This window comes from Excalfactoria chinensis, chromosome Z (genome assembly GCF_039878825.1).
Source record: "Excalfactoria chinensis isolate bCotChi1 chromosome Z, bCotChi1.hap2, whole genome shotgun sequence".
Taxonomy (NCBI): Eukaryota; Metazoa; Chordata; class Aves; order Galliformes; family Phasianidae; genus Excalfactoria; species Excalfactoria chinensis.
In genome coordinates, this window is record NC_092857.1 from 15559895 (window position 1) to 15570490 (window position 10596).

General features: G+C 46.0%; 1 protein-coding gene across 2 annotated transcripts; it reads left to right on the forward strand.

Moving 5' to 3' along the window:
• Positions 1-2607: 2607 nt before the first annotated feature.
• Positions 2608-8361, forward strand: FST (follistatin). 2 transcript variants are annotated; one of them, XM_072359944.1, is made up of 6 exons: positions 2608-2820; positions 4713-4904; positions 5271-5489; positions 5830-6054; positions 7182-7412; positions 8140-8361. In XM_072359944.1, the coding sequence occupies exons 1-6, from the start codon at positions 2739-2741 to the stop codon at positions 8220-8222; spliced, it is 1032 nt and encodes a 343-aa protein (XP_072216045.1). In that variant the 5' UTR covers positions 2608-2738; the 3' UTR covers positions 8223-8361. The 2 variants fall into 2 exon arrangements, with proteins under 2 accessions (XP_072216045.1, XP_072216046.1); XM_072359945.1 differs by lacking the exon at positions 8140-8361 and adding an exon at positions 7897-7959.
• Positions 8362-10596: the final 2235 nt, after the last annotated feature.

The window sequence follows — 10596 nt, forward strand, 5'->3', positions numbered from 1 at the left end:
CAAACTGAGAGCTATATCTGAACTCTCCAAACGTTTGAGATGTCAGCATATGTGGGTGTTTCAAAAAGCTTTATTATTCCAAGTTCAGGGCCAGCTGCAGAGAATGGATTCACATCCAAACACATATACTAAAATGCATACACTTCTTGGTAGAAAGAAGTTTCAGAACCTGGTAGGCTGAGAACAACACTCTTTTTGTGTGCTGCCTGACAATTCATTTACAGATCAACCCTATTGTTTTTTTGGTAGTTTAAACGTGATCGTTGGCAAAGGAGAAAAAGGTGGGGAAGTTCTAGAGGGAGGGACATACTGAAAAAGAAGAAAGCTTTTCTGTTTGTACAATATATCCCTGACATGTCATTACACACAAACCCAAAATTTAGCTTTTGAAAAAGGGGGGAAAGACAAACAACAAAACAAAACAATAAAAGAAACAGCAGCTGTTTCTACGTGATGTCAGAGAACAGGTGTGATACAAATCTCCATACCAGTGCAATCATATTGATCTCCCGATGATGCACGCATGAAGCACATGTGCAAACGTTATTGACCCATCCGGCATCTCATTTCCAGGAATACGGCCTGAAAATGCCTCTCTAATAGCTGAAAACATTTTCAGGATAAACACCATATGGGCCAGTTTTGGGGGGATTGGGGAGGAAGGAAGAAAAAAAAAATAAAAGAAAAAGAAAAAAAAATAAAAATCATAGAGTTGGAGAGGGGAACAAAAAAGAGAGAGAGAAGGAAAAAGAAAAAAGAAAAGAAAAACAGGAGAGAGGTGAGCCTGTGTGAAAGGTGAGAAGGTGAGCTTGGGGAGAGCGGCGGGCGCAGATCCGCCCGCACGGTGCCCAGGGCCGGATCGGGCCGCTCGAGGCGCTGCGCTGCTGCCGCCGGGCGCTACGCGGACCTCTGTTCCGTCCGCTCCGGGAGGAGCGGCGGCTTCGGAAGGCTCCCTCGCGGCTCCGGGCTGCTGAGATGTTAATTGTTAATGCCATCTGCCATTAGAGGGCACTACGCAACCCTGCATTCAGCGCTGCGTGCGCGGAGGGAGAGGCAGAGACAGCGAGGGAGCGGCACCAATTCGGGAGAAAGATAGATTTAAAAGGATGCAGTGCTCCCGAAGTGCTGAAAATGCCCGGGCGCCAGGCGGGACGGTGGTCGTAATGGTAACAAACAACAACAACCGAAAAAGGAAAAAAAAAAAAAAAAAAAAAAAAAAAAAAAAAAAGAAGAAGAAGAAAGAAAGAAAAGAAAAAAGAAAAAAAAAAAGGAAAAAGGAAAGAAAGAGAGAGAGAGAGAGAGAAAGAGAAATGCGACGAGGTCAATCATTTACCAGTCTGCCGCTTAATGCGTGTGACTGCAGGTGGCACCGGGGACATTGTGATTCATGCCCACTTTCAAAGCGGGACCCGGGCCCGGGCTGAGGCACCCAAACAACTGTCTTCTAATATTATCACGGCTGTATTTCTGGATCTATTATAGTCTGTCCAGACAGATCCCATTGTAATGGGATCTTTTATTAAAAGATTAGCACTATCTCCTGCAGTTGGTGGAAAAAAATCTGTTATCGCTGAGTTATTTGCAGTTGTGGGGAGGGGGCGGGCGGCGGGGGCGGCGCGGAGGAGGGCTCGGGGAGGGCCGGGGGAGGCGCGGGCAGCCGCGCGCACCGGGCCCTGACCCGGCACTGTCCGGGCATTCCTGTCTGCATACTTCGCAGTCTGTTGTGCTTTGGTGGCTCAGAAAAGCGAAAGAATCGAAATTAAAAAGGCAGCTTTTGAATAAACAATACCATTTTCCGTTAAGTAATCGTTTTGTATAAAAGGAAATATCGCCTACTCAGTTTCATTCAGCGGTGCCAAAAATGTTATAAATGAGCGACCGCCAACTTTTCTAAGAGGAGAATAATGCCAGACTGTGCTTAATAAACTAGTGCCCTAGAAGTTCATTATCGATGTTGCAATCTTTTCTGATTCTGAAAGGAGACCGCCTACGTCGCCCCCATTCCCGTCTCGTCCTCCCAGGCTCCCAGTGAAAAGGCCGTCACTTGGGCAGAGCCCTACGTACTAAACTTTTATTTGGTTTCTTTCTATTTATTTATTTATTTGTTTGTTTGGTGCGCGGCTCGATCGCTCTCTCCCTCTCGGGTTTCTGGGGGCCGAGCCCCGGCCGCGCCACCGCCGGCCGCCTCCCGCCCGCGGCGTCCCCGCTCCGCTCCGCTCCGCTCCGCTCCGCGCGGGGATGGCAGCCGCGGAGCCGCCGCGGGGGAGAACCCCGGCCGGGAGCTGCCCCCGATCCGCGGCGCTCCCCGAGCCCCGCGGCGCCCCCCGCGCCGGGACCGCGCTCTGCGCCCCCGGAGGCTGCGCGATCTCCGGCCGCTCCGCGCCGTGCCGAGCCGCCGCCGCGCGGGGCTGCGCGGGTGCGCGCCCGGGGGAGCGCGCCCGCGTGTGTGCGTGCACCTCCAGCAGATAATTGGAGAGGGTTTCCAGAAGGTGGAAAATGTCACCTGATTCACACTGAACTTTTTAAATCTCCCCACCCCCGAGCAGGCACACACACACATTAGGAGACCGCCCACCGCAGACAGCTAAGACCCCCGTATAGATTTAAAGAGAGACTGCATTCAGAGCCTGACGTTCATTCAATAGAGCGATCATAAGCAGGCTGGCTGGTGCTCGCTCCGTCTCTCTACTCCCCTTCACGCTGTTCCTGTGTCTCTCTCACTCCCTGCTACGCTGAGGATGTTAAGTCAGAGGATCCACCCGGGCATGCTCGTACTCCTGATGTTTCTCTACCACTTCATGGAAGATCACACAGCGCTGGGTAAGACCACAGCGTTTATTCGGAAGTGTGTTTTATTATTAGTGTTGTTACTATTACTCTTATTTTCCGTCTTTCGGGCGCTGCTTACTTCGCTGCGGTGTTACACGCCTCTCTCCAAGGTCCAACCGGACAGAAGTTAGCAGCGGGCGCGGGACTGCCCGGGACAGGGCGCGGAGATGTCACGTAGCTTCCCCTTCGGATCGGACCTTCCCTGCTCCGCATGGGCACGGAGGGCACAGGGGGATGTTTCTTGGCACTCCTCGTGATTATGCAGCGTGAATGAGGAGCAGCATCGCGGGGAACTTTCCTGCGCTCACGTCCCGAGCGAGTGCTCAAAGTTTGTTGGTAATTCTACTCAGATTTTTATCTCGCCTTCTGACAGAAGGAGAGGTGATGAGGAGCCCCGGGCGCACAGCTGACACTTTCAGAAAGCGGTGGTGGTCACTTTCCGGGCATTCCCTCAATATTGGGATTTCCTTCCCTCCCCCCACCCCCTTTGTGTGTGTGTGAATAAGTGTTGTAAATTCTCCTGCTATGAGGAGTGTGCCTAAATAAGTTTGCTTACTTTTATTATCCTTTCCCATGCGAACAAAACGATCCTGAACCTGATACTGACAACTGTTAAGAGCCCTCTTTCGACACTAGGAAACGCTGGTTTTCAGTTTGGGGTGTTTTTATTTTTTTCCACCTGATATTGATTGCGTTGCAACCTGCATGTCTGGGTTTTCATTTTTTTTCCCATTTCTTCTCCCCCTCCCGAGCTAGAGCAGAAGTTAATGTAGGCAACTGTAAGACGCAAAACTGTTTGGTTTTTTTTTTTCTTTTTTTTTCTTTTTTTTTTTTTTTTCTTTTTTCTTTTCTGTAAGGGCGTTGTTTGTTCCATGTTTTGTAGCCGGGAGGGGTGAGGGGAGGATGTTCCCCGCGCCCAGCGGCGCCCCGGCGGGCCGAGCCCGGCCCTGTTGCGGTGCGCTCCGTTGGAGGAAGGAGCAGGATCGAGCCCTCGCTGGGTGGGCAGCATAATCAATTGGTATCGAGTCGCTGGTGGAGTCACACTGGTTATTCACAAGAGGCTCATCCCAACCCAAACTCTCCAGCTAAAATAGGGGGAGTTGCTTGGACTCATGTTCTTGGCTTGACTCCACGAATAACAGGGATACCAGTGGAAAAAAAAAAAAAAAAAAAAAAAAAAAAAACACTGTCCGGTTTGAGGACAGCGTGCTTTCCTCTGAAACGCTCGCAGGGGAGACAGCACCTCCTCCTTTTCCAGTGTGATCGATTCTGAAGAGCTCCACAGGGAGCTCTATCGGGGTGCCCTCCTGTTTCGTGTACTTTGCTCACTTTTTTTTTTTTTTTTTTTTTTCTTTTTTCTTTGTTGTCGGAGCTCCGCTGAGTTATTTTAGCGAAGGGAAGACGTTTGTTAATAGAAGCAGCGAAATGTGGAGATTTCGAAAGAGTTCGCTCACAGGGAATGTTCCCAGTCGGTGCGGATTGCAAAACGTGCCGGGGCTGGGGTGCGTGCGGCATTAACACAATGCTGCCGGGCGGCCGCGTCGGAGAGGGAAGGGGGAGGAGGGAGGAACTGCAAGCGCGATTTTCTTTTTATTCCCTTTTAAATGCACATCCTTTTCAAGCCTCTGTCACGTGCCGGCAGTGCTCCTTCTGCTCTACATATGGAGTAAAGACCTCGGAAACTGCTTCGTGCTGTTTTGATCCGGTCTTTTTCTTTCTGATTTATTTATTGTTATCTCACTCAAGCGGGCCGGGCCGGATGCGGGTTGTGGAACGGGACAAATAATGCAAGCAGTCCGGTAAAAGTCAGTGCGAAGCGCGCGCGGTGCCCGTGCCGCTGGTCCCGGCACTGACCCGGCCCGTTGCGCCCCTGTCCCCCGCAGCTGGGAACTGCTGGCTCCGGCAGGCGCGGAACGGCCGCTGCCAGGTCCTCTACAAGACCGACCTCAGCAAAGAGGAGTGCTGCAAGAGCGGCCGCCTGACGACCTCGTGGACAGAGGAGGACGTCAACGACAACACGCTCTTTAAGTGGATGATTTTTAATGGGGGAGCCCCTAACTGCATACCGTGCAAAGGTGAGGGGGCCGGGAGCCACGGGTGGCTTGGGGTTGGGTGTGGGAGATGAGGGCCTGGAGACGGCAGTGCTGTGCTCGTGCTGCCCACCGCCGAGGGCTGAGGGCCATCCCAAAGCAGTGCCAGTGGTAGGTGGACTGCTTCTTCTCATCCACGCAGGTCAGTAGGAGATGGGGAGGGGGCTCTTTGCACGTGGCTCTCCTGGTTCCAGGATTTCCTTCCAGGTCTGTTTCCTGCATGGTAGCAGTGTGAGGGGTGCTGTCATTTTATGCCCGGGGGTCACCATGTCTTTTTTTCTTTGGGCGCTTTTGACATCAAGTCTCTTCTGCACATTTGGTAATAAAGTTATGCCTCTTTCCTTCCATCAGAAACATGTGAGAATGTGGACTGTGGACCCGGGAAGAAATGTAAAATGAACAAGAAGAACAAACCTCGGTGTGTTTGTGCTCCGGATTGCTCTAATATCACTTGGAAGGGCCCCGTGTGTGGCTTAGATGGGAAAACCTACAGGAACGAGTGTGCCCTTCTCAAAGCCAGATGTAAAGAACAGCCCGAACTTGAAGTCCAATATCAGGGCAAGTGCAAAAGTAGGTTTGCAAATCTCTTCCAATGTCCATCAAACAGCATAGGGTGTGTGTGTGAGTGTACGTAGGAGGAGCTGCATACTTCTCCACAGTAACCAGAGTGATGTTCCAAAAAATGCTCATAGACTAGGATATAGCGGGATTGATTGAGAGTTCCTCACAGTTTAGCAGCAGTTGTGTCCCTCATGCTACCCTGAGATGGAAGGGTCTCCAGCAGCCCTTAAACGAGGACCACTGCTGAAAGCTTTTGTCTGATTGCTTGTATCATTCTGTCACTAATTCACTCCTCACTGGGGTGCCCACGTATTCTATTAACCATTTTTTGTTTCCATCTTTATTTCAGAGACCTGTAGGGATGTTTTATGCCCAGGCAGCTCCACATGTGTGGTGGATCAAACTAATAACGCCTACTGTGTGACATGTAATCGAATTTGCCCTGAGCCTACCTCCCCTGAACAGTATCTCTGTGGGAATGATGGCATAACTTATGCCAGTGCCTGCCACCTGAGAAAAGCGACCTGCCTGCTGGGCAGATCCATTGGATTAGCCTACGAGGGAAAATGCATCAGTAGGTATCTTGGATAAGTGCAGGGGGGAGCTTGCAAACTCATCTGTTGTATCATGTTATGTGGAAGGGGGTGGGTGGATGGATGGATGAATGGGTGGATGGGTGGATGGATTGTTGGAAGGAGGAGGGTAGCAGGAAGTGAGGGAAGGACGGAGTAAGCTTGTGCTTTGGAGAAGGTAAGACTCCCAGCAGCCTTGGTTTGTTTTCCCCTCCAGAAGAAACCAGAATCAGAGTGAGCTTTGCTCCAGGAAAAACAAAACAAACAAAAAAACTGCAAAAGGGGCACAGAGGGGTTGATCCAGCTTCTCTTGCCATCACTGTGGGTGCTGACATTTGTGTCCAAGAGAGAAGTACCCACCATTAGGCAGATAATTACATGGTTACGGCATAGCAAGGTCTTGATATTCAGTGGATCAGAATTCCTGGAAACAATTGTCTTCCAGTGGTCTTGGCAAAGCTTGCATTAATTTAATTGGAAACATCTGATTACTTTTTCCTCTTTAAAAATATTGCAGAGTTTGGGGACAACTAGTGGGTGAAGACAGGAAAATAACCTCTGTGCATCCTGACATTTTGCACTCTGATTTTGAGAAAGAGGAGATAGTGAAGTATGTTGCAAGGAAGCAACTTCAGGGCAACCTCTGCCCTTCCAAATTGCTGGTGAGATGCTGGAGAATCTCAGGCTGCTTTTGGTTGGCACAGCTTGAGGTGAATTCCCTTCACAATCCTGTAGACAGCAGCTTTATGTGGGTTAGTTTAAAAATAATTGATTTAGAAATGCTGAATGCGTTGACAAATTCTCCACTTACTTATCACTAATTTGGTGAGCTGAATTTCCACTGACAGCAAATGGAGCAGGAAGGTCATGTGCAATAGGCAAATGTAATTCCATACTGCTAGGGCCAAGCTCCACTGGCACAGCTGTCCTTCCTCCCTGCTGTACAGATAGGCAGTGGTGTCCAAGGGTCTACTTGATTAAGGCCAGCAAGAATCATCCCAGCTACTGCATTTTAGCTTTGACTGTTCATAGTTCATTGGGGAAAAAGGAGTTTGGGGCTGTTAGGGGTTGCTTATCTTTGTTTCCTTTGTCTGTTCACTTACCTCTAGTATTCTGTGTGTATTTTTAGAAGCGAAGTCCTGTGAAGATATTCAGTGCAGTGCTGGAAAGAAATGCTTGTGGGATTTTAAGGTTGGCAGAGGTCGATGTGCCCTCTGTGATGAGCTCTGCCCTGAAAGCAAGTCAGACGAGGCAGTCTGTGCCAGTGATAACACAACTTACCCAAGCGAGTGTGCCATGAAGGAGGCAGCCTGCTCCATGGGCGTGCTTCTAGAAGTAAAGCACTCTGGATCTTGCAACTGTAAGTGAGATTTTTATCTCTGTAGACACCTAAGGCTTCTGAAGGCAATCCCTATTTAATAAATACTCACATCGTTAAATCTAAGAAAGCTCCATTTAGAGATTCAAGATGTGGCACATGTTGCCATGTGAGTGTGAGTATGGGTGTATCATGCGCACACTTTGGTTACTGATAAAAAGCAGTAGATCTCCAACAACCAGTGTGCTTTCAAGTTGGGGTGTTGGGTCTTACTGAGGACAAGTCATTTTATCAGAAAGGGGTTGCCCTAGGAGCATAATTCTAGAGATTTTTTCCTAATTTGTCTGCTCTCATGTGCTTTGCTGATTGCTGTATTAACACTCTGTAAACTCTTAACTGTCCAAAAGAATGAGCCTGGTGGTAGCACATGGGCGCCTGGTTTAGCACAGTTACCTCTACTAACTCTGAATGAAGGACACAAAGTAGTTAAACCTAGAACACAAGAGCGCTTTTTATTTGATTTCAGGAATCTGCCAATAAAACCTGAGCCATTGATTCTTCAGAACTTTCTGCAGTTATGACTTCATAGATTATGTATAAAAACCCTTATTGCATAACAGCAGATGCCAAAGAGCATCGCACTACAAGTCGCATAAAATGCAACGCTGTATTATGGCTGTTCAGAGGGCTTTGAAAACATGCACTGAGCTGCTTCTGCGCTGTTGTTGTCTTTATTTAAACAACAGCTCCCCTGTATTCCCCCATCTAGCCATTAATGAAGACCCAGAGGAAGAAGAGGAAGATGAAGACCAGGACTACAGCTTTCCTATATCTTCCATTCTAGAGTGGTAAAACTTCCATCACTATTGGGATAGCCATTGGGCACGAAATCAATGTCCATACTGTAAATAAGTGTATGCTTATTTATTTTGGGGAGAAAAAAAAAAAAAAAGTATACATATAGTTGAGTCTCGTAGACATTTATTTATACTGTGTCATGTTTTATAATTTATACATAAAATGTCTGGTTGACTGTACACCTTGTTTTTTGAAGAAGTTTATTCGTTACGGGAAGAGCAGTGTTATTTATTGTGAGGTCTCTTGCTTGTAAAGTAAAGCTTTTCTTTTTTCTTGTAAACTATGAAAGTCCATTCCTTAAAACTTACCTAAAAAGATGGTTTCATCTTTTTGTTTTATTGGGGTTATCTTTTTTCCACTTTAAAAAACTTGCATGTTTCTGTTATGTTTATTTATTGGATTTTCTTCTTGCCTGTTCTGTACATAAAAGATCCCTCGGGTTTTTGTTTACAAGGAATCTTGACTGACCAAAAGGCGTTGTAACTGACTTAAATATACTTCCAGGGTGCAGTGAGGCGATCTTTAAGGAAACTTCTCCCACTTCACTTTTCTCTGCTTCTGATCACATTATTTCCTGATGTGATCTCAATGTGCTCAGCATATATACTGTACTATAAGAATTCCGGACCCTAAGAAATCGGGCTATGAAGGTTGTTAATAGCTACAGGGCTAACTGTAATAAGAATAAAGGTTTTATTTTATTTTTATTCTTTTCTATTGTAACATGCATAAGTGTTTATCAGGTGTTTCCTTTAAGATGGTCTTACAGTACCACCTTCAAAGTTATGTTTTCCCAACCAGTGTGTCACTAGAAGTTATATCAAAGCTTTATCAGTTCAAGTTTCTTGCTTTTCATAATACTTTTTTTTTCTGATGCAATTTTATATTTTCAAACATGGCGAGTTAAATATAAATTCATTTAAATATATAGTTTTGTACTTTTCTACCATGTAAATGTGCAATGTATATAAAAGTTATAATGTGTATTTGTAAATAAATGATGAGTGAAAAAATAAAAAATGGAATTTTCCCTAGATGCAGTCTTCAGCTTTGTCTTCTAAAGGGCTCTGGTGCAAAGAGGATCTACTAATAGTCAGGGGAATGGAAGCTGCTGCCTAATGTAGCGCTAAAACACATTGGCTAAGGCAATCTGATCAGGCTTTCCATTTACTTAGATTCATGAAACCCCATTTTTTCAGACAGAAGCAACATCTCCTGTCTGTTGGTACTGCTTTACTTTTTAATCCAAGTACTCTGATGGATAGGAAGAGATTTGGCATTTTTGTCTCCCTCCCCATCCTGAGAATAAAATATCTGCTACTTTTTGGACGTCTTTAACTTGTGCATTTCCAGGAGGTTTTGAACACACATTTGAAATTTTGGTAAGACTCATGTCGATGTTAGGGGGCTTGAAGTTGTATGATCATTTTAGATGACTAATAGAAACGGCAAATGATGGCCTAGTTGCCCAAAATCAAGATGTGTAACAACTACCACAACAGACCCAAAAATAAAGGGTACATGAAAGAGCACATTATCACTTGGAAATTCGTCACTCTTGAGAGGGAGGTTAAATCAGAAATTCTGTTTAGTGAACCAGTGTACAGATTGGAGATAAAAGTGGATATGGCTGCAGTGAACACAGTGGAAAGGTAACAGCCATAACCACAGCAGGGATCAAAATCTTTTTCTATCTCTTATCAAGCTGCATGGTACTTAAGAAGGCATTTAAGCACCTTAGTAAGTAGTGTTTAAGCACTTTGCTGAGTTGAGGTTTGAGAGCAGAAATTAACTTACTTGTTTGAATCATGTTCCTGCTAGAGTCTTCTGTGTATTTTTCACTACACAGTAAACTGTAATTTGTTATGGATTGTTTAGCATTACCCAAAGCATATATAATTTATTCATTTGTGAAGACTACAGGCATGCATTCATAATGTTATATTTAAAATGATAGCAAAAAAATTAAATAAATAAATAAATAAATAATTGCCCTTCCTCTTCCTGTTGCTTCATTTAGACAAGTCTCTTTGGAAGGAAGAGCATGATGAGAGGAGCAAAGTGAGCAGGATTTTAGTCTCCTGAGGGCAATGGAGCCCAGAATAAAAGAGAACGGGGGCTGGGAGAACTGAGGGATAGAAACAGACCCTATCTGAAAATCTCCTGGGGAGCTAATGTACTCATGACAATGAAACAGATGAAATGCTTAATAGATGTGGGGAGTATCAGAGGAGGTTTTTCTCAAATTCAAGCTACTTCATTTCCAAAAAAATGGCAACATTAAAACACTGCTTATAATTGTAAATAAATTTACATGTCTCAAAGACTGCAGCAGAGCAGGATTTCTGGGTTGTAACTTTATGCCTTG